At 42.7% G+C, this 27632-nt stretch overlaps 1 protein-coding gene and 1 long non-coding RNA gene across 10 annotated transcripts in view; one reads left to right on the forward strand and one right to left on the reverse strand.

Annotated features, from left to right (window-relative positions):
- Window positions 1-308: 308 nt before the first annotated feature.
- Window positions 309-4627, reverse strand: TSPYL5 (TSPY like 5). 5 transcript variants are annotated; one of them, XM_042973494.1, is made up of 3 exons: window positions 2366-4627; window positions 1094-1149; window positions 309-998 (listed from the first exon to the last, which is right to left on the reverse strand). In XM_042973494.1, the coding sequence occupies exon 1, from the start codon at window positions 4551-4553 to the stop codon at window positions 3306-3308; it is 1248 nt and encodes a 415-aa protein (XP_042829428.1). In that variant the 5' UTR covers window positions 4554-4627; the 3' UTR covers window positions 309-998; window positions 1094-1149; window positions 2366-3305. The 5 variants fall into 5 exon arrangements, with proteins under 5 accessions (XP_042829428.1, XP_042829430.1, XP_042829427.1 ...); XM_042973496.1 differs by lacking the exon at window positions 1094-1149; XM_042973493.1 differs by having other exon boundaries at window positions 309-1149.
- A 129-nt stretch (window positions 4628-4756) lies between these two features.
- Window positions 4757-27632, forward strand: part of LOC122235013 — a 40243-nt gene continuing 17367 nt past the window's right edge. For all 5 annotated transcript variants that reach the window (XR_006213082.1, XR_006213085.1, XR_006213081.1 and 2 more), the window contains exons 1-2: window positions 4757-5071; window positions 24465-24595. This is a non-coding gene — a long non-coding RNA (uncharacterized LOC122235013). The remainder of the gene's footprint in view (window positions 5072-24464; window positions 24596-27632) is intronic.

The raw sequence follows: 27632 nt of genomic DNA on the forward strand, positions 1-27632 counted from the left end.
ACTGAATCAGAATTCATATTTTAATAGTTTCCTCACACAATTCAGATGTACTCTAAAATTTGAGAAGCACTGGATTTACACTACAATCACCTGGAAAACTTGTTAAGAACAAGAACTCCCTGGCTTCCTCCCAGAACCACAGAATGTCATTATCTGCTAAGGGCTTGGGAATCTGAATTTTGTGTATTGTGATATAGCTAGTCACACAAGGGCCTGAGACCTAGGAATCACTCGAGGCCAATGTACACATCCCCTCAACTACCCAGCTTCAGCTTAACCTTCCAATTCTTTTTTAAAAATAAAAAATATAACAGAGATACAGATTTTTATTTTTCCATAATGCATGCAGGCTTACAACTATTTATACTTAGGAACAAAGGAATAATTGCATTATTACCAGGATGTCAAATTAGCAAGTAAGACAACCAGTTACTGATTACTTTTGGGAGATTATTTTTACAGAACACAGCAACAATTACCAAATTATACTTTCAAGACCACAGTTATATCACGAGACCAGGACAAGCTGATGGTATTTCTAACAGTCACACAAGTCTCCATCTTTTACAGGCAAAAAAGACTGATATTCTGGTGAAGGGTCTCAAGTAAGCACCTTATATCAGTCTTTGAAAGATTTACAACACAACAGTCTCTCTCCTGTTGTGATGCAGGGGAAAGAGAGCACATTTTCATCTCTTTTTGAGTACTCCCTGTCAATCTTGAAGAGTTTCACTTCTAAGGCCCATTTCTAGAACTTCATCAGTTAACATTCAAAGCAAAAAGCAGACCTGATGTGATCATGATAGTGCACCCCACCACTATCACCACCAAAAGAGAGTCCTGATCTCCCAAAGTAGTCAAGTTTAAATTGGCACAGTGTTGGACTTTCCATCAACAATATAGGTGGGGAGAGGAAGATACCAGGTTGATCATAATTGATGTAGCTAGGTGATGGGTACTCAGGGTCCAGGGACCATCCTCTCCACTTCTGTGCATGTCTGAAAATGTCCACAATAAAGAGAAAAACATTAAAAAAAAAAAAAAAAAAGCAGACCTACTCTGCTACATATTCCCATTAGTGGTAAGATTTTACTTATGGCAAAAATAAGCAGCATATAGCATCAATCTTCCACATACGCAAGGCCACACCTAGAAAAGAGAAAGCATCCAAAGTAACATTATTCTGTTTTGGGTTTGTTTCTGTGATTTATAAAATCCACTATTGATGAGTTAATGACTGAACAAAACTTGGGGCAAACCTACATCTAGGCATTGTGATTGTCCCATGATCCCTTTAACTCTCCTCTCCTCACTCTGGAAAAGGTCCCTCCCTGTCCCCCCATCACTGAGAAATAGGCATACTCTCCCTGAGGTTTCTTCACCCGTTTCTATCTGCCTCTCCAGGCCCATCTCCACATCAGGTTCATTCCTACTCTGTTTTTGCTACCACTGCCTTGCCTGGCACATCCTGTATACAATTTTGAGTCAAGGCCACCCCAGCCCCTGGGGAACTCAGAACAAGGTCTCCCACAAGGAACGGGAGTTACAGTCTTAATGCATCACCCTTAGGGATGTGAAGGAGAAAAAGGGCCTAGCTCAGCTTTTACACCCACTGGGAATGAGCCTTGGTGATCCAGAACAGATTCCGCCCACCCTGACCCCATGCCCCAAGACGAAAGCCTACTCCTAAGGGTATCTGAAGGTAGAAGTAAAGACAGCAAAGGACTGTTGAGGGTAGAAAGCTGGGGAACGAGGGCCAGATGGCCAGAGGCTACCACAGAGAAAGAAACAATATGAGACAACTGGGTTTTATGGGGCACACACAAAAAAGTTGGAACAGGAGTAAACACTAAGTCCACAACACTGCTGCCTTGGGACTTATAATTCTAGCATGTTAGCCATGAAAAGAATTTTCAACTTCAGAATTATAGAGTGCATCCAGGAGTCGGGACCAAGGTCCGACTACAGACCTTGGCCTTCTGGTTTCCTCTGCCCTCTGTCAGCCCAATGTGTGAGTGTGCACAGCAAGTCCTAGCTCTCTCACTAGCTGTATGCAGACAACCTTGGCTTTTCAGTTGTTTTCACTTTCTGAGCTGTAGTAATATTGAAACAAAAAAGGAAGGAAGGAAGGGAGTAGAGGAGTAAGAAAGGAGGACAGGAAAGGAAGGGAGGGAAGAAGGAAGAGAAGTGAAGGAAGGGCAAGTAAGGAGGTATTGAGGTGTGAGATAAAGTAGACACAGGCCCATAGATCAAAAATCCCTCTTCCCCACAACCCCACTATAGCACTCTGGTCATATGCTAGCAAGGGATGAGAAGAGTTGACAAAGGTACCTAGATTGTATGTGGGTCCAGTCCTCACTCTCACCTGGAGCCGCAGCACGATGACAGTGAGCACATGTCACATACCCGCCCATCAGTCTGGCAAGCAGTAGGGTTCCTAGAAGGCTGGGGAAGGTAGGTGTGTGTCTCATGCACTGGCAGGGGGCCTTGGTCCACAGGCAGTTCTTGAGGTCCTCATTGACTGGGAAGCCAAGCGGGGCCAATAGCAACCTAGACAAATCTCAGTGGCCTGACAGTGATGGGGTACAGTGTTGACCTTGACGAAGGTTCATCATAAGGACCCAGAGGCAGGAAGAGACGCATAATGGTATAGAACACATGGCATTATGCTTCTCACCCTTAACCTCATCCATGCCCAGCAGTCAAGTGCTATTCCACATATCCAGCAGGGCAGCATAGGCCCCTAGCCAAAGCCAGAGACCCAGTAGGTGGTAGAACCTTGGCTGGTGGCCCCAGGGCCTTGGAACAATCAGTTTTGGCTGATGGCCAATACCATGTGTGCTAGCTTCATTCTGCAGTGGCAACAGAAGACTTTGCCACAGATGGCACGCATGGCCAGCATGAACACAAAGCTCAGCAAGTCACTGGCCCTGGAGCAGCAGAGCTCGAGGATGCACTGGTCCTTGTGGAGGATGACTCATGAGTGTCCATGTTAAAGACAGCTGGGAAAGGCCAGAGCCAAGAACACGGTCCAGGCAATGTAGACAAAGGCAGCACACACTTGAAGCATGTGTGCTTAACGTATAAACAGTAGGGGTGAGATCATTTAACATGTAACACTAATGTGAAAAAAGCAAGGCCACGAGGGGGCCAAAGAACATGATCATAAATACCATATTCTTGTAACTGAAGTCCAAAGGGAATACAGTGCACAGAGGCCAACATGAAGAGAAGGCAGACGGCCAAACACACGTGGTTAGCTAGGCACAGGTCCAACAGGAGGTAGTAGGGAGACTAGTGCAGGATCAGTTGGACTTGTTTGCCCCAGGCTCAGGGGTCTCCACTGGCTGCCTTGCTGGACCTTGCCTGCCCTCCTTTCCTTTCTCTGCACGGGCCCCTTCACTCATAAGGTAGTACTGCAGGGGATTGGGCCACAGTTCCTCGTTGATGATCTCCACAATCTTGTCAGACTCAATGGAGCTGTGGTTTGAAAACCACCCAAAGAAGCTACGGCTGTTGTCTGGGTTGCCCTGGCTTAACGACTGGAGATCATGGCCCGGGAGCCACTGGATTGGAGTAGAACGAGACACCACCTGACCCGAAGGCCCACACCCGTATTCCTTGATGAGCACCTTATTTTGGAAATAGGGGTTGCGCCCGAAGTAGAACTTGATTTTGTAGCCCAATCTCGCGAGGCCAAGCTCTTCCACCTCCAGGCTGTTCAAGTAGCTGAGAACCTCTTTATCTTGGTTGTTCAGAAAGGATGAGAGCTGGGGGTGGTTCTGAAAAGCCTGCCCCCAGAAACCTGGGATACTCTGGATGAGGAGGTTCCTGCGCTCTAAGTGATGCAGTCGCAACTGCCCGAACTTGCGCGAGAGCCGAAGGTAGGCCCTGTCCGCCTGGGCGTTCATGGTCTCCAGCTTCAGCTGGACGGTCTCCAGCGTATCCATGCTGCCATCTGTCGCCAGGGGCCCTGACCCTGCATCCTTCTCCACCTTCGTTTCTTCTCCCACAGGGGCGGAGACGCTCTCCCCAGTGGCCCCTTTCTTCAGCTTCCCACCAGCTAGGGCCTGAGGTACTCTCCCCGCTGCGCTACAGGTTTCTGAGGCCTTCTTCCCAGCAGCACCACGCCGATTTCCAACGCGGGGGCCATTTTTTGGCCTTCCCACGGTTCCCACGGTTCCCACGAAGACCGTGTCTGTCGCTAGGCGCTCCGAGAGGGATGTGGCCTTCCCCAGGCCGGGCCTGGTCGCAGCCTGCCCGCGACCCCCCGCAGCTCGGGCCCGGAGCGCGAGGCCACAATCCAGGGGGAGCCGGCAGGCAGCCTCCTCCCCGGGCCGACGGGGCGGCGCGGGCGCAGCGGTTTCCAGGCCACCCCAACCCGCGCCAGCCTGCACCTGTGCCGCCTGGGTTTCCTCCCCGAGCCTCTGGCACTGTGTTGGGTCCGGGTCGCGGGGGGCGTCGTCAGGAGCAGCGCGAACTCGGGCTTTGCCTCGGCCTTTGCCCCGGTTTTTGGCGCGGGAGGACTTTCTACCCCTACTTCGGCCGCTCATGGTGGTAGCGGAAGCAGCTTCAAAGCCACGCTCCGACCCCGCGGCCCCTGGCGCCAGCTCGCGGTCGCAACTGAGCGGGCCTCTCCATGGCAACCGCCGACGTCACGGCTGTACGACTGTACCCTCGCGCGAGGACGGGCTGCGCGCGGTGATTGGCTCCGCCGCCGCAGCTGCGCACGAGCCGACCCTCACGGACGCCCCCCTCCTCCATCGCCCCCTTCCTCGCTTTGTCTGTTAATGGATGCGTGTGCCGTCCTCCACTTTCTTCCCGTTGGTGTCAGTTGACCCGCTGGGTCTCATAGAGCATGTCTAATTCCTCTCATACAAGACAGCATGGCGACAACTATTACCACGTGTGTCCCCCCATCATCTACTTTCTAAACTAAACATCTTCAGTGCCTCCTATTACCTCGTGTGACATTTGCCAAGATGAAACTGCTATTGGTCCCTGTGTTTTTCTCTTTGAAAGCCTTTGCTGAGGGATTTGCCATGGTGCCTTAACTCCAGAGAATGTAAAGGTAGGTACCGTAGTGCCAGGCCACAAAGCGATTTGATAGGTGGGATGTTACTAATAATTATAAAAATAATTACTAGTATTTTATGAGCATCATTATGAACCAGGTTACGCACTGCATGCTTTATGTGCATTATCTCAATAAATGAGGGAAGCGTTGTTGTCATTCCCATTTTCCAGATGAGAAAACTGTGGCTCTGGGACACCAAGGAATATTCCTGATGTTACACAGTAAGGGGTAGAAGCACAATTCAAACCCAAGCCCATCTGACTCCTACCCTGTGCTTTATATTTGCAAGCGGCCAGTCCTTCCAGGGCTGCTCCGCCTGCAAATTACTGCACTGGCTCTTAAGAAGGCCAGCCTTGCTTGTAAAATAGGCATTGGCAGGGTATTCTCTCTTCTGCTTGGTGGCCTACCCCAAATCCTCTAGCTGCCTCAGGCCTCGTTTACACAGCTGGCCTTTCACTGAAGGTATAGGACCTGTACAGAACTTCTGCAACTGGAGTGAGACAGGAATGTGGTCAGAGAATTTAATTATTCAGGGAGTGCAGCAGCGTTTCCCAAGTTGAAGTTAAGAATCAGAGCCTCCATAGTAGCAGTGAGGAGGCCCTAGAAACTTCTTAGACACTGCATGGAAAAAGCCGGACAACTTAGCTCTTGTTCCTGGAGCAAGTTCTAGACCCTGTTGTTACTAGCCAAGTGATAGGACCTTGAAATAGTGTAGCACGTGCCGAGACCATGACCAAAAAGACAACGAACAAAAACCTTCTGAGGTTATCTTTTCAGGCTCACGGGGAACAATAAGTCCCTTGCACCCAGCTAATGGAGAAGTAAGTTCCAAAGCCCCTGGGAACTCAACCCCTCCCTCCTCTTATTTGTCAATGTGTCCTTGTAGGCTGGCAGCCTGGCATCACCTGGACACTTGTTAAAAATGGAGAATTTCAGGCCTTGCCCCAGGATGATGAAATCAGAATTTGAATTTTAACAGGATCTCAGTTTATTTGTATCCACATTAAAGTTGAAGTATAGGAGACAGGGGAGAAGAGAAATTCTTTTGATACAAGCAGGCCTTACTTTAAGCCAGCCCAGTGCAAGTGACCGCTGACTTTCTCAAAGGCTCTGCAATCCTGCAAGGCTGTATGTGATCTAGCAAGTTCCCTCCTGCCACTACCCAGCTTACCTCTCTGACCTCATCTTCTTGCCCCCCCCCCAACTCCTTTCCAACTGTACTGGCCTCCTTGCTATTCTTCAGACTCACTAGGTCAGCTCCTGCTGCAACTTTGCACTGGCTCTTCTGCCTTATATACTCTTCCCTCACTTTAAGTGGTCATCTTGGCTGGCTCCCTTCACACTTTGCTTAAGTGTAATCTTCTCCGTAACCATCCTGTTTAAAATTGCCACGCATCCCCATCCCTCATACCCTGCACTGTTTTTTCTTTATTCCTTGGGATTTATTGCCTTCCAACGCACTACACGGTTATTTCTTCGGTATATTGTTTAACTGTCTCTCCTCTCCAGAATGTTTTAACTCCATGGGGTCAGGTGTCTTTCTTTTGTTCACGTGGGCCTACAACAGTGTCTGATACTAATGAAAAGCAATAATTGTTGAGTGAAAGAACCAACCAAAGTAGAGTTTTTAAAAAATGGGTTTCTAAATTGATCTGAAATTCAGAATACCCCTGTTTTCCCCACAGAAGCAGTTTTATAGATAAAGGTTATATACTCCTATCAACATAATGAAAATGTATTAAACTCATAACTTAGACACAAAATTATCTTTTGAAATGAGCACCATTCAGGGACAGTGTGTAGGTGAAAATCCAGAGTGATTAATTTAAAAATTGAGTTAAGGGATGATGTGCCTGGCTGGCTCAGTTGGTAGAACATGTGACTCTTGATCTCAGGGTCGTGAGTACAAGCCCCACATCAGGCTTGGAGCCTACTTAAAATTTTTAAAATAAATAAATAAAGGCATTCCTCTTTATTAAAAAAAATAATAAGGGCAATTAATATTTGATTTAAAAAGGATTAGTCCAAGGATTACCTTAAATTCTTGTTGAAGGCTCTTTCATAACTACTTCTTCCCAAGGCCTTCCATGAACATCCCAGACCATCGTAAGTAGTCCTGTCCTCAATCTCACAGAGAAGTTAACTGTAATATTTGTCAGGCAATTAGACATGCAGTTTTGTGCCAGTCCTTGTACAAAATTACCACTTAAAACTGGATAACCACTGTCTGAAATTGTCTGTAAATCTCAGAAAAACTTAAAAATTAGCTGAAGCAGTCACTGCCCCTCTAAAAATTGCAGAAATTGGTGGGCTGGCCCACTTCTCAGAGCACTCACAGCTCAACCAACCTCTGTTGTCAAGAGCCTTAATCCAGCCTCGGCATCTGCGTCATTTACTGCTCATCCATGGCAAAACCACTGCAAGGTTAATGTAGGCTGGGCCACTGCAAATGATGTTTATTACACAGTCTGCCTCCAGCCTGTTTTCATCATGTCAAAGAGATAAGCGTCAGGTGAAGAGAAACAAATGTGAGACTACCACTTTATATAAAGATACTCCAGGTCACCCAGCCTATATGGCTTCTGTATTTAAGAGGATGGTCTATGCAGCTGAACTGAACTGCTGATTTTCTTCTCAGGCATTAATATTTAACTTTACATGAGACTATAGCTTGAGTTTTCAATTAGACTGTAAGCCATGTAAGGGTTAAGACTGTGTCTCTTTTATCTTCCAAGGCAGCTAGCATGGGCCTTGCACTTACTAGTAATGTTACTGAGTAAAGTTCACATTTATTTTGTACTTTATACAATGCCATGTTCTAATTCACTTAATCCCCACAGCCACTTCATGGGTCAGGTGTAGCTATTGCCCTCTTCTTAGAGATGAGGTTACTGCTATACAAAAAGGTCCAGTACCTTGCCCAAGGTCACACAGCAAATTAATGGTTTTAGCCCAGGCAATCAGATCCAGCACCCATGCTCTTAACCACTACTCCATGATGTAAAATTATGGTGTGAGAGATTGAAATAGCAAACTCTTTCTAGTGGGTAAAAATTCTTTTCAATGTTCAAAAATTTTATGAACGTATAAAATTATATATGCACATACATACACATTTTTACACACATGAACAATACATACATCAGTCAGGAATACTTTTTCTTTTTTTTAATTCATTTATTTTGAGAGAGACAGAAACAGTGTGAGTGGGGAGGGGCCGAGAGAGGGAGAGAGAATCCCAAGCAGGCTCCACACTACCAATGCAGAGCCTGATTTGGGGCTTGAACCCACAGAGCCGTGAGATCATGACCTGAGCCAAACCAAGAGTCAGATGCTTAACTGACTGAGTCACCCAAGAACCCCAGGAATAATTTTTCTATGGTCTATATCCCTGGCATGGTGATACTCAACATAAGTGAGTTTCATTTGAACAATCCATGTTGGGAATAAAACATCTCCATTTGAACTATATTTGTCATGAACATTATGTGAATATTATGAAAGAAATACAAGTTTACTATCATGAACTCAGAAATCTGGGAATTTTTACCTTTTCCCAATAATTAGGGGCTTAAGTCCCTATTTAAGCATTTAATTGATTCTTTTAAATGTGATATTTCATCATTTGCAAATTGTATTAAAAATTCATAAAAACATTTCTCAAAATACTGATGTAACTGGTGCTCACTTTTGTTCTCCAAAAAAATTGTGCTTTGTATACTACTTTTAAGGTCTATTTTCCTCAAATCATATAAATTAACAAGCTGGGAAAAAGACATTCCAGTGATCCAACCTAGTCTCCCACCAAGAAAATAACATTCCCCCCCGCCCCAGTTTCTGCAATAGAACTTTAAGATCCCAGACTTGACATTTTTAGCCACAGGGTTTTTGTTTTTCCCCAAGGAGATAGTTTGAGCCTCTTAAATGGCAGTACGTCTTGCTTACTGTGTGGAATTTTGCCAACTAACCCTCCCAGGTTATGGAAGATCATGGAAAAGAAGGGGGTGATACAGGGAATATTTTCAAAGCCAAGGAGGAAGAGAAAAATCTGCCTCTTATGGTAAATTTCACAAACTATTTAAGCTTAATATCTTGAGAAATGTGCCTAGCTTCTTTCCAATTCCTCCCCAAAGAGCAAAATTTTATAGTAGACCACCTAAGTTATTCAGTTCATATCATATAAATGGCTGTAAAATATTTTAAAATATTCACAGATATATTCTTACTTCTTGGCATTTCCTTTTTACCCTACAACATTTTCACCATTAAAATTAGATCTTTAGGCTAACGCTTTTATCCTAAAGAGGAGAGAGTACGGAAGAACCTAGCAAGAGCTGAATTCAGCAAGTCAAATGCTTTGCTTTGAATTTCAAAATAGCCTCTTGAGAGGAGAAGATACAATAGCATTGAAAAAAAAATTTAGCTCTTCAGAGGCAAATCCTGGAGCACTAAGTGCATAGAGTTTATAACATAAAACATAAGGAGGAAAAACGTGATGATGTATAAGCCATTATCTCCACCACACAAAGAGGCAATAAGAACTTTTTCTGAGATGGGTTTGAGGAACTTAGAGAAAATTTAGAGAGTATATAGCTGGTGCAGGATCTTGAGAAAAAGATTCTCACAGTTACCCCTCCAGGGATCAAAACCCTTGGGGAGTTGGTAGAGACCATCCTGGAAAAGACAGCCATCTAAGAGTGGGGAGGACTAGCTCCCAACTTGAACACTGGAACCCTGACAAGAAATCCTCCAAGGGCTTCTTTCATCACAGGACAGCCAGGAGAGTAGAAAGGTATGTACAAGTATACTTTAAAAATAAGTCAGTTATTTTACAAGCACACACAAAAAAAAAAAAAAAAGAAAGAAAGAAAGGAAGGAAGAAAGGAAGAAAGAAAAGAAAAAGTTTATTCAGGAATAGCAGAGAATTGTAATTCAGAACATGAAAGCTATAGCAAAACCATAGGCAAGTTCAGAAAACAGAGAGGAAGGCTCTTTTATAGAAGAAAGGGGAATTGGGAGGGACTGTTAGAAACAAACGCCCATTGGAGTAGACTGGGGGTTTGAAGTATGGTCACTTTTCATTGGCTGAGTTGTGTCTGTTTCTCATTGGCTGCACTGTTGCTGGGCAAGAAGAAAACCTTCCTCCTGCTGGGGTAGTAAAGCAGCTAAAGTAGTATGGGCTTGCAAAGTGTGTCTCTTCCTGTTGTGTCTGCAGTTGTCAACAAGTGGTAGGCACAAGAGCTCCCCTTCCAGCTTCCTGACTTTATTATTTGTTTGTTTATATTTCAGAAAGAGAGAGAGAGAGAGAGAGCAAGCAGGGAAAAGGGACAAAGGGAAAGAGAAAATCTTAAGCAGGCTCCACACTCAGCACAAAGCCTAACTCAGGACTTGATTCCACAACCCTGGGATCATGACCTGAGCCAAAATCAAGAGTAAAACGCTCAACTGACTGAGTCACCCAGGTGCCCCGTGACTTTATTTTAAACAAGGTTTCCTTTTACTGATTTTCACAAAGCTGCCAAAGGGATTTCTGAAATGGCCTGTCCTACCCTCCAGCCACCCTACTCTCAATCTCCCACAGCCCCAGAACAGAGTGCAAGAGCAGCCATATATTTTTCCATGTTTAGTAAAGAGAGGTGGAGGTTGGCTAAGAGCATATGGGGAATTTAAATGGGCCTTGTATTGTTGGCAAAGAAGATGCAGAGTAAAGGATTTGATGACTAGAAACCATGGGGAGCACGCTTCATCAGTGGACACAATGGGAGTAGAGACAGATTTCAAAGACCAGGCAGGTCCAGCTAAGCCTCAGCAGATACCAGCAAAGACCGAAGATGATATTCACGCCAGACCTCCTCCATCAATGACAAGATGGAAAATCCTTAGCCCTGGAGAAATGAGAAAAGGAACAGGGCATCTTATGTGATTAAGTATCTGCATGAAAGAAACCAGAAGTTTTAAGTGTTAAGTTACCAAGTAACTTGAATTGCCCTGTTTAAGTTACATGAATTTTATAAGTTGCTGCAACTATGAAAATTCATATTCACTACAATAGTATTAAGTAGTCCAGGCCCAATATCTAATGGGTTTAGTCCTGCAGCACCAAAGCTGGAGAAACTTAAGAGATGGGACTTTAAAACTTCTTAGAAGATAAGTGACATTGATAGTTTTAGAAAATAATAGAAGGTATTAAAAGAAGGCCTCTTAAGACATAGTTGTGATTATAAACATCAAGAAATCCATTAAACTCCAATCACCAAATATGAAAATTTTCACTACAATTTAGGGAGAGAACCTAAAGCCAAATTAAGTGCTCTCTAAGAAAGTCTCTCATAAATTGGTTATGGGTTGAATTTAGAACTGTGGGTACACCCCATTTATTGCAGTTATTACTTTTAATAATATTATTCAGTAATTTATCATACACTTGAATTTTTCCTAGTTGGGTTACATATGCAAGCCTTTCTCTCCAACCAGAAAAGAAGCTCCCTGAGTTACAAACACCAAATTTGCCTTATATATAAGCTGCACAGTGCCTTCTCCTTGAATTACCCCACAGCCATTCCTGTACCAAACAACCCTCAATTTCTAAACCAAAACAAGCTGTCCTCAGTCAACACCACCACATGTTGTCTAGTTCAGAGAACACTAGGATGCAAGGTCTCTCTCTTCCTACATCTCTTTTTATGCATTCAGGAATGTTTTGTTCATATCATACCCATATATTTTTTTTAATCTCAATTGTTCCCTTTCCTATATATATACGCACAGACACACTCTTAACATCCTTACTCCTTCTTCTTTCCCAACAACACAATAATAGTACAGAAATGCTCTAGAAAAGGAAGTGAGGTTGGTAGATTTTCACTTGGGAGCTAAATTGGGAGGAAAATATCCCAACAAGACTTGGATGTGAGTCTTGGCAAATCCCAGAAAAAGCCATTGACAAAGGGCAACATGAAAAACAGAAATTGGAATCACCTTCACTTTATATAATCTAAGATCCTGCATGGTTTACACTAGCTTCTGAGATTGAGGAAGGCCAGGATCTTCATGGAGGATGGCCAGAACCGGCACGGAGTTAAGGTCCCTGGGATGGAGGTGGGGGAAAGAATCCTCTCATATCACCCAGCACATCTCAGACTCCAGCCAGCTAACTATGGTGTGAGAGAAACCAATTAGAAGATCCACACACACACTTTATATCAAACAAGTCATAGATCTTCATGAAGCTAGGAATTTACATCAAAGACCTTGGGAAAATGAACAAAGCCAAAATTAAATTGAATTCTAAATTAATGGGAAAGTATTTTGTGGTTAAAATGTTCAATTACGTGTTGCAATCAACTTAGTATCCATAAGCATGGGGTTCCATTTCCTTTTACTCGAGCTAATTTAACTGCAGATACTCCTTGCTTTCTGGAATGCCCATTTTGGTTATTCATTCTGTATTTGTATAATATCTGATAACAATAGGACATTTTAAAAAGCACTTAAAAAGTTATAGTCAAGAAAAAAGAACAAAGGAAAATTAAGGGCTGGGAAATTTAAAAAAAAAAAAACCAGAATGAAGTACCCAAATGTGTCCCATTCCACTATGTCTGCTGTACTTACTGGAGGCTGGCCACAGATTCTGGCCTTTGACCCAGCAGTGCAAGAAGAGAAATCTGGCCTTTCACCTACCAGTGCAAGGAGATGTGGTATAACCTTTATAATGTTTGCAATGTTAAAAACACACGCACACATACACACAGCAGCAACAAAACGAAAAAACATGTTCTCAGAGAAAACATGTATTCTCAATACTGAACCCAGAAAGGAATATCAGAATTGAAAGCCCCGGTACCATCCTGATGCTGAATCCAGCACCATGGGCATCTCCTATAGCACCAGCCACAAAGGCTGGCGAGCGGGACAGAGAGCCACTTTATGAAAGCAGTTCTGTGGTGGTTCAGGTCCCAAGCTATAGTGGCTTCATCCAAGGACACAGAGTTTATAGAATTTAGAGGAGAAAGTGAACATATGTCTTGAAGTCAGCCTCTGCAAATGTGGCCATCTCCAGTTGACACTGTGTCTGGAACCTGGGCATTGTCTGCGGGAGATAATATCACATGAGGAACAGACTGGTGGATTTCATTCTGTCCCCTGCTACCAAATGGGCACAAAGCTCTCCTGAGAACCATGCCCTCCTCCCCCATTTCCTCATCGATTTCTCTGTCTCCATCACTTTCCTTTCTTTGCTTCCCCCACACTGTGTGTTTATAGAGAAACCATTCCGGTTGCTTTTAAAAACTTTTCCCCACTTCAGGTCCTCTTCCATTCACACACAAAGCTGAGTCCTTGCGGACTTACGCTGTGTTTGCCTCACAGAGTAACTCTGTACCTCAGTTTCCCAATAGTGTCAGAGGTGGTTATTCAGGCCAGGGTTCAGTTATAGGACCGGGCAGGTGGTATAAGTGAATGAAGCCAGCCCAGCGCATGTCTGTAGGGAATTGAAGATTGGGTTATGCCCTTTCTCAGGCTAGCGATTGCCACTTAACTCCAGCTAATTACAGCCGTGGAGAAATCTGCATTTTTTTAATGTGAAATTTCTTAAAAATCCTGTGAGAACCAAACAGAACAATTCTGCTTGTAGACTCCACTTTTAAATCCCTGTTCTACACCCTTATTTTTTTAAAACTAAGTTTATAAGTGAAATCATGAATGAATGTCTGGAAATTATTTGAATTCTTCCAAAGAAGAGAGATTTTTGTGGCTGCCACTCAAGAGAAGCCTTTGAAAATAAAGAGCAGTAATATGATCCAAGGTAGGACTCTACCCTTTGCCATTAAGGCAAGTGAGGAATTGATGGCAACTGGGAGACAGCTGTTACTCAAGATGGGCACAAGTGAGGGGTTATATTCTTGACAAGATTTTTTTTTTAGAACTTCAAAGATGATGATAAGTATTTTTAATTGGCTTTATTTCTTCATACATAGAACCCCATTGCTACCTCCTGTTTCTTCACACATGTAATTTAGACTCCAAAAAATATTTTCATCTCCCTATAATATGAAGGCAAGACCAGCTCAGAGACACGCCATGCTGCTCGCTTCTCCCAGCAGCTACATCTACAAATCTTTACTGGCAACCAACACACTTCTGACATAAATGGTAGACTTGAGTGACTAACTATGCCCCTTTGGATTCCTTTTTTCCCTCCCCTTCTTCATACCCACACAATTGATCAGGTGGGCCATATGGCCCCTGTGATTCACACATTAAGACAATTAGGACACCAGCCAGTTAATTGCTCAAGCTGGCATTTTCACAACTAAGACAAGAAAACCTAATGCTTTGTCTTCCTCAGAAAAAGCCAACTCCATCTGCTCTTTGGTATGGTTCAGATACCAATTCCTGCAATATCTAGCTAAAAATGGGTGTAACCATATTTAGATAAAAATATTGAATGAAAGTTATGTTGCACTAAGTTTTCCACTGCAGAATCCAGGCTGAAATGTAATAGTAAAAATCTAGCATGAGGATAGTGAGTATACTGTACGTATTAAGATTTTACACTACACTCCGAGAGGGAGATGCTGGTCACTGGAGAGTAGCCAGACCACCCTTCCCTAGGACTGGATATCAGAAAGAAGAGGAGTTTCGAGTTGAGGCGGGGGGGGGGGGGGGTTGTTGCTCACAGCCCTGACCTCTAAAGTAATGGGGGGACACTTAGAAATAAAAGGTCAACCAGGTGCCTGGGCGGCTCAATCAGTTAAGCATCCGACTCTTGATTTCGGCTCAGATCATGATCTCACGGTTTGTGAGATCAAGCCCAAATTGGGCTCTGCACTGGCAGTACAGAGCCTGCTTGGGATTCGTTCTCTCCCTCTCTCTCTGCCCCTCCCCTCCTCATTCTCTCTCTCTCCCTCCCTCCCTCTCTCTCTCTCTCTCTCTCTCTCTCTCAAAATTAAACTTTTTAAAAAAAGAAAGAAAAGGCCAGGTATAAAGACAGATAAAAGGTTTATTTTCTGGCACCAGGACTGGTAGAGGGTACCCCTCCCATACTGCAACCCTATTTTAATAGGGAAAATAACAAAAACTAACCAGCATTTTATGGTTGAGGAGATTCTGGAAAGTTGTTTACTCTCAGCCTGGGCTCTGTGAGTTGGGAGTCAATGGGAAGCAAAAAAAAAAAAAAAAAGTAGCCGCCTGAGCACAAAATTACTATCTTAATTTAGAACGCAAAGAGAATATTTACAAGTTTTGTGGCTAACTCTATGAACTATAGTTGGAAGGGTCAGGAAATTTACACCTCCCCATGTGACTCATTCTCTTAACTCCAAGCATGAGCAGTGAAGGAACCAAGAACCCCTGAAGCAGAGATAGTCCTGGAAATGGTAGTACATTGAGCAGGCTTTTTTCCAGGTTTGCCAGCATAAGGGAGACCCCTGAAGCACCTGCACAGCCTACATACTACAGACAGGTGAGCTGAAAAGTTTGAAAAGTGCCTGTGCGAAAGAGATGACAAATATTCCTCTTGTCTCTTGTCTGCCATCACCAAAACCAATAAAAAGGAAAACAGGATGGAGATCCCTCAAGAAATTAATAATAGAACCACCCTATGATCGAGTAATCGCACTATTGGGTATTTACTCAAGTAATACAAAAACACCAGTTCAAAAGTATATATGCACCCCTATGTTTATTACAGCATTATTTATAATAGCTAAGATATGGAAGAAGCCCAAGTGTCCATTGATAGATGAATGGATAAAAAAGATGTGGTATATATATATATATATATATATATATATATATATATACACATACATACACTGGAATGTTATTCAGCCATAAAAAAAAATGAAATCTTGCCATTTGCAACAACATGGATGGAGCTATAGAATATTATGCTAAGCAAAATAAGTCAAGTAGAGAAAGACAAATACGATATGATTTCACTCATATGTGGAATTTAAGAAACAAATGAACAAAGGGAAAAAAACAGAAACCAAGAAACAGACTCTCAACTGTAGAGAACAAACTGGTAGTTACAGAGGGAGGGTGAGTGGGGGGATGGGTGGAATAGGTGATGGGGATTGAAGAATACACTTATCATGATGAGCACAGAGTAATGTATAGAATTGTTGAATTACTAAATTGTATACCTGAAACTAATATAATGCTGTATGTTAACTATCCTGGAATAAAAAAAAAATGTATGAAGTAAAATAAAAGTCCCTAAAAGAAGCAAACAACAACAATCACTTCTCCCTGTTTATAATCAAACAAAATTTCAGCAACCAATGATATTTTTTTTTAATTGCTACCATATGCCTCCTATATTACTCTAGTAAATGAATTCGTTTATCATCAAGAGAATTTATGTGACATTCTCTTGATGATGGAAGAATTCATTTGCTAGAAGAGAATTCTGGAAAAAGTCATGATAAGAAACATGCTGGCATAATTCAGGTTTATCTAAGAGCCTGGCCTTCTGGCCTTAATTTTATCATTCAATAGTGACTGGAAAATACATACAGTGAGCAAAGTATAACATGTCATTTTAAAATTAAAATAGAAAATTCCTTTTATGATTTGAAACTATGTATGTGAGATTGATAGGGTGGGATCATGTGGGATGGAGGAGGGAGTTGGCAGGAAAGGGTGGCCACAGGCAGGGGCCCAATTGATGAGTCAGCATGCTTTGGGATCTAAAAAAGGCCTACCCAAACCTTTCTGATTTTGGACTGAGGAAAATGAGACTACCTGTTGACAAGAAGCAAAGCTGAAATGACAGAAAAAGGATTGGGCCTGAATTAGTTTCTTACTGATGCTGTAACAAATTACCACGCATTTAGTGGCATATTATATTACATTATTTTATGGTTCTGGAGGTCAAAAGTCCAAATGGTCACACTGGACTAAAATCCAGGTGGTGGCAGGTCTGTGTCCTAATGGAGGCCATAGCAGAGCATCCATGCTAATGGCTCTCCATCTTCTGGAGGCTTCCTGCATTCCTTGACTCTTCCAGCCAGCAACTGGATTGCCCCTAACTCTGCTGCCATCCTCACATTTCCTTCTCTTGCTGACTCTCCAGCCTCCCTCTTTCGCTTATAAAACCCTTTGTATTGCATCAGTCCTACCTGGATTATCCAGGATAAACTGCCATCTCTAAAATCCTTCACTTAATCACATTTGCAAAGTCCCTTTTGCTATATAAGGTGACATACTGACAGGTTCTGGGGATTGAGATTCGGACATCTTTGGGAGCCATTATTCTTACTGCATAGAGTCATAAATACTGACTTATATTTTTTAAATATTTATTTATTTATTTATTTTGAGAGAGGGAAGGAGAGAGAGAGAATCCTAAGCAGGCTCCATGCTGCCAGCACAGAGCCTGACACAGGGCTCAGTCTCACAAACCGTGAGATCACAACCTGAGCCAATATTGAGAGTCAGACGTTCAACTGGCTAAGCCACCCAAGTGCCCCACTGAGTATTATTTTAAAAAATTAAGTGTTAAAAGAAGATTTATGACCAATTATTCTGCTTCATAATTGTTCATCTCTTTCATATACGCCCATGTTTTTATTCCTGTGCCCTAAATATGTTTTACAATAATAGTAGGTAACATGTATCAAGTGTTTTCTAAGTATCGGGCACTGTGCTGAGCAGTTTACTTGCATTTTTGTATTTAAGTCTCTCAACAACCCAGTGAGATGAGTGCCATTATCGTCCCCATTTCATGGATGAGAAAATGGAAGCTTCAAGAGGTTAAGTGATTTGTCTGAGGTTCTACAGCTGAAATTCCGAGCTAGGTGTGTCTGGCCCCTAATCCATGAGAAACAGTTGAGCTAGAATGAGGCTTACAAAAGCAAAGGTGTATTTCTTATTCATGCTCCATATTTATCACATGTCTGTCTTGGGTCTGCTGCCTCTTCACATCCTCATCATTCTGAGACCCAGGCTGATGATGCAACCACTATTTGGGATATTGCCCTTTTCATATATTGCCCTTTGTTAAAAGAGAGAAAAGAAAGATGGTAGAATTTCACATGAGCTTTGAGAGTGTTATCTTGAAAGTGATATGCATCACTTCTCACATTTCATTGGCCAAAGCAAATCAGTGACTACGCTCAACATTCATGTAGCCAGGAGATCTTAATCCATCACTAAGTACAGCAGCAAATATTTGGAGAACATAATACAATGTATAACAGCTTTAAGTATGGTGCTATACCATTCACTGAGGATCAGAGGGAAAGTAATCATTTGTCCACAGAGCCGAGATGATTTGGGATCTCCTTCGGTGGCACAGCCCTCACCTCTAGGCCACCTGGACTCCTGGGTCTGTGAATAAGAAGTCACCTGTATGGAGTGATATTCTCCAAAACTGAAATGTGCGTAGAGTATCTCACACTCCACCATTGGAGAGAAAGTTGTGTCACCTGAGGATAGCTATATTGTGCTAGGAGTTATGAATTGTTCCTCAAGGGGAATTTCCCTCAACTGGTAAGACTCTGGATTGGTGTAGACTTCCCTCAAAACAGCAGCTAAGAAAGGATGGGGGAATTTCCAAAAGTCCTCTAGTCCAAAAACTTCCTAGGATTCTAATCTAAGTGAAGACTACTCTTCTCTGAATTTTTAGGACCCAAGGATTGGGAGTGATGATTATATTTTGTGCAGTGGTCCTCAAAGTATGCTTTAAGGAACCCTCAAGTTTCAATAAAGTTATCTCAGAAATGGCTAGACAGAGGGGCACAGACCCATCCTCGCCCCTACCCTTATTCCTGGGGCTTGCCACACAAGCTAGGGCTAGGATAAGCGGGGCTTTCAGTAACAAGACTCAAGGTGGAAAAAGAGAGTGAATAGTTTCTTTTGATACAATACACAGAAACTCTGCCAAGAGAGGCTCCATTTAGTAGTCCGGAAGATCCGTGTGCCAAGCATTTGTTTCACCTGACGTTATAAATGGTTCTGTCCCATGCCTGCTCTACCTGGCCTATTCAGAGAGGATGGAACTGAATGACTAGCCATATCAGCAGGAAACTAAGGATAAGAGGGTAATAGAACGGAGGAGGGGGTGGAGGAAGTTAGACTGGCCCAGGGAAGGAAAAAGGAAGAGAGAGTGCCAATTGAGGGGCTTGTTCTCTCTGCCATCGAGAAGGGTAGCCATGTGGCCAAGCCCCATGACTCTCAAGGTGAGGATGCTTGAATGTTGGGAAGGCACACTTCTGACACCCCACCTGCCTTTGAATTCTGTGGGATCCAGTGTGCCCTGGAATGGCTGCCAGCAATGCTGTTTAACAAAACATTGTCATTACCACTTCCTTGCACCATAGTATTAAACTCACATAAAAGACTTCCACTTAAGATTTAGGTTGAATTTTTTTTAAGAAAAAGGTTGAAATCTCACCATTTAACCCAATCTTCTAATTTTGTGGGAAAGGGTATAGAATCCCAGATGAAGAGGCTTTCTTAGGGTCATGAAAAGAAGCAGGAGAGGAGCACCCGGGTGGCTCAGTCGGGGCATCTGGCTTCAGCTCAGGTCATGATCTCGCAATTTGTGAGTTTGAGCCCCACATTGGGCTCGCTGCTGTCAGCCTGTCAGCTCAGAGCCCACTTCAGATCCTCTGTTCCCCTTTTTCTGCTCCTCCCCCACTTGCGCTCTCCCATAAATAAATAAATATTTTTTTTAAAAAAGGGAGGTGGGGCAGGAGAAAATTTGAACCAGAACCAGGACTCTGGCTCCCAGTCCAGCATCCCTCCCCAGTGGCCCCCACAATCCCAAGTTCTGGACTGTCTTCCTTGGTGCTCAGAGCCCCATCACTTTGGGATGACAACCCCATTGGGTAACCTTGCTTCCAGGTCAGTTACAGAGGAGAATGAGTTATTTGGGCACTATCCTGCTTTGAAATAAATCAGACCCTCATCTTCCAGTGTTACTAGACTCATCTAAAAGCCACAGCATGGGAGAGTGTGAGCTTCTGGCTTCACCTGGGTTGCCATCACCCCTCATGCCCCTCACTTTGACCTCACCCATACGCCTTTGAAATGCCTCCCTGGTTTGTCAGGATGGTGCAGCCTGCCAGCTAGCTGCCAGTTGAATTTTTTGCAGTTTTCCATGTTGCAGTGACAGGGCTGTGTTGAGGCCCAGATGCTTCAGCATAAATAAATAGCACATCTGGGAGCTGGAAGGAGTTCAACTGAATGTTACAGAAAAATCTGGGGTGGAAGCAGAGCCAAGCGATACACAGCTGGAAACTGTTGAGTTAGGAGTGAGGTGGAGAAGCAGTTGAAGAAGAGAGAAAAAAAGAAATGGAAAGAGAGAGAGAGAAAAGATTAAACCAGGGATTACTGTTGTACCAGAGGCTCTGAATTATAACTGCTGAGAAACAGAGCCATGGTTTATACAACCATTTAACTAAGAGCCTCCTACAAAAATGATAGTTTATAATAATTGACCTCAAAGCAGAGAGGCTGAGCAGGGCTGGGAAGCTTGACTGCTGGATGTCTGGCTGCCTCTGATGTGTCAGTTTGGTCACCTCCTCGCTGTTTGAGTCATGAATGTCCTCGTGGTGAGCAAGGTGAAGAAGTTCAGCCCTGCACTGGTGAGAACTCCAGGCTCCCTGCTTGGGATCACCCGGCATTTGGGAAGCTTAGTGAGTTCCCAGGCTCCTGGGAAGTCTCAGCTGAACACGCCTGTTGCGAACATGCAGAGTATTAAAGGAGAGGCCGGGGTGGAGGAGGAGGAAGAGGACATACAGTGACATCACTCTTTCCTAGCCCAGAAGCCCAGGCAGATGATTCACCAAGATGAATCAGCAGTGGCTACAGAGAGACCTGCTAACACCCACACCCTCAGGCCAGAGACTAAAAGCTACAATGACATCACTGAGCAGAGAAGAAGTTTAAGTAAAGGGGAAATTAGGACAAAAGAGAGAGGAAAAAAATCTGTTCTTCTCCCTCTTAATGGAAATCAAATGCATGGATTAACTTCTTAATGGATGGCTTGGTTTAATCTCCTGGATTAAAAATACCCCAAATTAAGCCATCATTAAGAGATGCCAGAATGCAGGCTTTCTAAGCAAAGAACAGTATCACAGGGCAAAGCTTTTCTCAATCCTTCTCGCCCCTCCCAGCTGGTCCTTGCCTTGTGGCAGGTGATAGAGGTGAATCCTGCTACCTAGAGAGAATCAAAGCTCCTTTCAACCCACTTGGAACTGAACCTTGATGGCTTTAATATACAGCCTTGTTATTTTTAAAGTAAAGCAGATGACTGAACAAAATGGGCCCCATGGCAACTCTTACACTTGGTTTGGTCGAGATTCCAAGTTTTCCGCATCCACAGGGATCTGAAAGGATAAATGACTTTCTCTGAGTCTTAGGGAAAAAATTTAATTGGCAGTAATTGCAGTTCATAGAATCCTTAAAAAGATTGAATCATACACAAGGATTAATAATCTTGGATATTAATTCTTAGTTTGTGTGTTCCCAGCATTCCAGTGGAGGTGGGAGCCATTCAACCTTCACAATTTATAGTGATTCTGAAATCTTTAATACATACTTAGGGAATATGGTTAAAAATAGGTATGATTCAGCGTAGATCTATGCATAATTTTAAAAGCTTTGTCCATTTATTCAAAAAGTATTTATTGAGTACTTTCTAAGAACCATGCATTATGCCAGAAGCTGAGGATCCGTTGTTGAATGAGACAAAACCCCTGCCCTCAGGGAACTTACAGTCTAGCAGCCAGGACTTCTGCAATCCATTGTGACAAGGAAAACATCACTGTTAATTCCATTTAAAATTAATTTCTTGGAGTACCAATCAGTTCTAGGGTAAGAGGAAAGAAGGGCTGCACTGCACCTAAAACATCCCATGCCTCAAAATAAAAATAGAATTGTATTTAGAAAAATCTTAATTTTCTGGCATTTCAAGAACACAGAAGCTGCGTAAAGGTGAGCCAGAATTCTTTCTGTAGCCTGGTAATTAATTTGCAGCTTAAAATCTCCTATAGGAAGACCCCAAACCAACATGATATTTGGGAGAAGGTGAATTGGGGAGGTTGAATTCAATGGAACGCATATTTCCTCAAAGCTGCTCGTAATTCAAAATCGATACAATTCAAGTGCAATCCTGACCATGGATAGATAGTTTGGGGGAAGTCGGGGTGTGAGTGCTGTTTACCAGCTGAAAGGGCATTGCCATGGAACAATAGCATCGCTTACAATTTGCCCTACTGTTAGTTTGAAATTATATGATTCTTGGCTCGGTTTTTGGTTTAGCTTGGGGATCCTCCGGATCCTTCACCCTGCTCGCCATAGGAACTTGATCTATATATGCAACATCAACAAGTCTCCTTGCCCTCTGGCTTCCAGCCAGATTCTGCCAATGCACAGCACCTGCAAGAAATCAGGGAGACGGAGGACAGAGGTTAGGGTATCAATTTCTAGGAGTCCTACTCTGCTGGGCCACCACAGACCAGCTGTGTCCCTCTACTAAAGACCCAGGTTCCCATCAGGTGGCCCTCCCCATACAGCTGGCCTGCTGAGGGTTCAATAACTGCTCCCTCCCCTGGTCCCTGTGGGTCTGGAGCCAGTGTTTGTACTACTTCTGGCAGTTTCCCTGCACCCTGCCCACACCTTTGTAAATAGTCCTTTCATCCAATTTAAGTGTGCCATCTATTTCCTGCTGGGAACATGACAAATAAGGGGAATTTATATTATCCTAAATGTCATACCTAAAGGGAGGCTTTATTACTATTTTCATATTACACAATTTCAAATTTGCTTGGCTCAAATTTGCATGAAAAAGTAATAAATTTCAAAAGATCCACAGGCCCATCTGCATCAGTAACAGGGTTGAAAATCAAGGTTTACAGCAACCTGCCTTAGATTTCCCTCTCTAGCTTAAACTATTATCCTTTATGACTTTGGGGACCTTCCTGTTCTGCTTTACTTTTAGCTTAAATAGTAGATTTAAGTTGGGTTGTTTAATAACAGTTCCTTCCGCCTCAGCTTCATTACCTCCTTGGCAAAAGGATGAACAGGATTGACGGGCAATGCATTAAGGCAATCATCCCTCTGCCTTTCCAGTCATTGGAATTCCATTCCCAGGCAACAAAAATCTCTGAAATACTCAGAAACGGCATGTGACATCTCTTCTTCTTCCACTGCAGCAATGCACAGGGTTTGATTTTTATTTGGCTTGATTTAATAATTTCAGCCCCTCTTGTTGGGTCACTGATTCAGTAGTAGACAGTTTGGCTCCCACTACAGCTTGGCAAAGCCAAAGCAGACAGTTTGGCTGTAGGGCAAATGGGTGTCTGTCACCAAGAGCCATGCACATCCACTGATTTATGTACACAACCTATCATTTCAGCATGCCCCACCTGCATCTGGAGCTTCCTGTTCATCCTTTCATTCTTACCCATCTCCACTTCATCATCTGCAAGGAAACGCATTCTGGAAGCATAACGAGAGAGGGAAGCCAACAATTTCCCGAGATTCACGTCCAAGGAATATGGATTTAAATGAAAGGGCAGGGATGGACAGTGACCCACCTTTTAACAGGCAAATGATACAGTACCCAGGCTGAGAGTGCTGCCTTTAGAATCAGATCTGGATTTTAATCCTAGTTCTATCTCCTATTACTTGTTATAACATGGATTAGTTGCTTAATCTTTCCAATTTTTACTTTGCTTCTCTATAAATTGAATGTTATGAATACACACCTCAATGGCTATTGTGGAAATTGAATGAAATAATGGAAGTAAAACTCTCAGCCTCAAATTTGCCCTTAGTTTGTTGATTGCATAAATTCTGGGCCTCGCTTTACATTTCAGGGTTGCTAAGATTGGAGACACTCCCAAAGGGTGGTAGATTTCACTAATGGATGTATTGAAAGGAATAGAAGCCATTGTTTTATAAAAATAATCCATCTTCCTGAGTTTAGATAAAGAAAACAAATAAAACATCCCCCCTCAAAAAAATGCTCAGTGAAATTATTATCGCCCGAAAAGTTAAGAAGGCAAGTTAGGAGGCCTAAACTTGAAACAGTATATCTAAAAGCAGGTTTGCTCAGAAATTCGAGGAGGAAATGGGTTGGTTGTCAAAATATGCTTCTGTCCTACTATCTAAATAGGAGCAGAGAGAGAATGAAAGACAAATGAAAGCAGATGGGCTGCTTAAGTAGGAGGAAAAGAAAGCTTTCCTTAGGAAAACAATTGGGGTTTTAGAGACAAGGTAGATGGATATAAAGGGAATGAAAAGACACACCCAGATCTAGCTGATCCCAAAGAAAAGATTAGGAGGAAGATCCAGCTATAATGACCCCTCCTCTCCCCACACTGGTTAAGGAATGTCAAGTTTGAAAGCATTGACAGCCATCCTTTTACAGCTCTAGGAAGAGTCCCTGATAAGAGTAACTGAAGAAACCACAAGCAGGAGACTGGCCAATCTGCCAGGTAGTTACAGAAATTTTGGACAGATTTGAGAGGGGAAGACCCATCCAAAATACTCAATTACTAGGTAAGTTTCTGGGTGGAACCATTATTGTAAGCAAAGATACAGATAATACCTGTGATTGGAAAAGAACATGCCCAAGAAATCCATGGAAAGGCACAATCAAGAGAAGGCCTTTTAAAAATAAGGAAAGCAGGGGGTGCCTGGGTGGCTCAGTCGGTTAAGCATCGACTTTGGATTGGGTCATGATCTCACAGTTCATGAGTTTGAGCCCCACATAGGGCTCTGTGCTGACAGCTCAGAGCCTGGAACCTGCTTGCGATTCTGTGTCTCCCTCTCTCTCTGTCCCTCCCCTGTTTGTGTTCTCTCTCTCTCTCTCTCAAAATAATAATAATAAATTTTTAAAAATTTTTTAAAAAATAAGGAAAGCAGGACAAAAAAAAAAAGATCAGGTGCAGGCCTCAGGTTATTGGTCTTAGTGGAACTACACCTCCTAGGTTGGATTATTCCACTCATGGGAGTGAAGATGGAAATTTTCTTTCTGAATAGTGTGTGCTGGAAAGATCCTGAAATCTTTTATTTCTCAGCTCTCAGCATGTGGAATTTCTGAGACAAAATCTAATGGGGTATAATAGAAAAAGAATCCTAAAAATTTTAAGTTTTAATTTGTTTCCTAGGAGAGAAATACAGCTTGAATTAAGTGGGGTGACTGGGGCTGCCACTGTTGTAAATTTCTAAATTTAACAAGAAAGAACGTTTCAACATCCAGTCTCTAATGAAGCAAATGGCATTTAGGTGTGGGTTTCCCTCCCACCCACCCATCCCAATTATGGTAAAGTAGTGCCATACATCCATAATGTCTTCATGGAAGATGCCTCCAAACTGAGTTTAAGTTCATGGGTTGTAGATCATGGAAAAGTGCCCTGGATAGACTGGATGGCATGCTGGTAAAAGTGACTGAAAGTTTCTCTGTCTACCCTGTTTCTCACAGTCTCTACTACAATCTCTGTGACATTAAATATAGAGTCATGGAGATATCATCTGGCCAGGGATACCTGTGCTTCAAGATGGTAATTTGAATATGTTCTTCTAGAAGATGGTCATTTTCTCTAGAAGAAATTAGGTGATAATTTTGGTGTTCTAATAATTCCTTGAATTTATTAAATTCAGAGACTTTGAGTTGGATGAGTTAATCAAGGACACCAAAGGAACAGCACTTGAAGGAACCGCACCTATAGCAGCCCTGAAAAATCCTTCCAACCCAGCCTGAGCAAATGTACCTGAGCAGTGCAGCTCCAGCCATTGTACTAAAAGGCCCCATCAGACTTACAAAACATATTCTGTCTCAATGCCTTCCTGCTTTCCAACTCCCCTCCCTGTTCCCAGCCACTTTCTTCTGGCACCTGGCTCCCTAAGCCTCCTCCCTAAGACTCCCTAAGGCTCCCCCCTTGTTCTTTCCCTCTCTGTTTCCCTCCCTGTGTGCCAACTGGCCTTCCAGTTCTGGGCTGTCCAACATGGTAGCCACATGTGGCTCTTGGACACTTGAAACGCGGCTTCTCTGAATTGAGATTTGCTGTAAGATTAAAATACGCACTGGATTTTGAAGACTTAGTATGAAACTAAAATGTAAAATACCTCACTAATAATTTTTATTTTGGTTACATGTTTAAATGATAATTTTTAATATATTAAATTAATTTTACCTGTTTCTTTTACCTTTTTCAATGCAGCTACTAGAAATTTCTTAATTACATATGTGGTCACATTATGTTTCTAATACAGGTCTAGTGCCCTGGGTCCCAGGCATCTCACTGCACCTTCTCCTGCTCCTGGTCTGCTAAAACACCCAAATCAACCTAAGTTTCCTTCTTCTGAAGAAGTATAAATTTCAGTGTTCTTAGTTGGACAATTATTTTATAAGTGAACCATCCTAGTATGGTGCTAATGGTTGAAAATGCTCAGTTTTGGCTCTCCACATACACTTACTAAACACCTACCATGGATATAGACATATTTAGGCCAAGTGGACATACTTGGAATCAGAAGATAGGTCTGCCATCCAGCAGTGGACAATCTAGCTGGGTATCACCATCTGATCAGAATAATCTGAATTGTTGCCATATCTTTCCCTAAAGGAATGAATCAAATAGGAACTCTAGGTACAATGGCAGAATAATGGAAACTGTTTGTATTATGGTCATAGAGGAAGTTTCATGGAGCCTTTCAGTTCATACCACATTATGTCCATGTACTTCTTGCCCGCCACATTATCAAGCGGGCCACATTATTTGAAGAATTGTTTTCTCTTTCCCGACAAGAAATACAGGATATACGTTTCTCTGGTATAGATATCATTGTGAAGAAAGTTAAATGACTTGAGCCAAGTTAGAAAATTTAAAACAAAATGTCAATATACCTTCTACTTTTTTTCTTTGGTTTAAAGAGAGGAGTCTGGGGTATCTGCCTTGACTGGTCCATCCTTCAACCTCTTCTCTATTTCTGCCCACAGGGGGGAAAAAAAAAAAAAACAGAGAAAAACCAATTAAACAGGAGCCCCATTCAGAGAGGAAATACATCCTAAGATAAAGGTCCTTCCTTCTATTTCCTCCTTTCATTGATGAAGCCAATCATGACAGTTCAAGAAGCCAAGGATAATTTCATTTATAAATTGTACACTTTGGCCACATGGTTTTTAGTACAAATTAGGGATGGGGTTTAGTTTCAATTATCTTTGTTTTGGATTTATTTTAAAAGAAGAATGTTTTCCTTGAAGCATTTCCTATTTGCAGCCTGAACATTTTCTGTTCACTGCTGTGTACAGGGTTGCCTTTTGGATATAAATGTCCATAATAGATCACAGTTTGGGGCTTAAAATGTCCATGTTTATCCAAAAATGTTTATTTCCTTTATCCTTCTACAAACACTATAGTCAATTTCTTTTCCTACCCTTTTTATCTCAAAGAAAACAAGTTTTATCATTTGAAAGTATCTCGTGCCATAAAACCAGATCAATATGAAAAGAAGGGTGTAATCACATAGATCAGTCTCAGACAAGCGATGCAGGATTTGGAGTGGAGAAAAATGAGATCTTCACAACCACAGT

This window comes from Panthera tigris, chromosome F2, assembly GCF_018350195.1.
Source record: "Panthera tigris isolate Pti1 chromosome F2, P.tigris_Pti1_mat1.1, whole genome shotgun sequence".
Lineage (NCBI taxonomy): Eukaryota > Metazoa > Chordata > Mammalia > Carnivora > Felidae > Panthera > Panthera tigris.

Excerpts from the sequence above, each read along its gene's own strand:
- TSPYL5 (XM_042973496.1), bottom strand. The coding sequence starts at position 4,553 with ATGAGCGGCCGAAGTAGGGGTAGAAAGTCCTCCCGCGCCAAAAACCGG.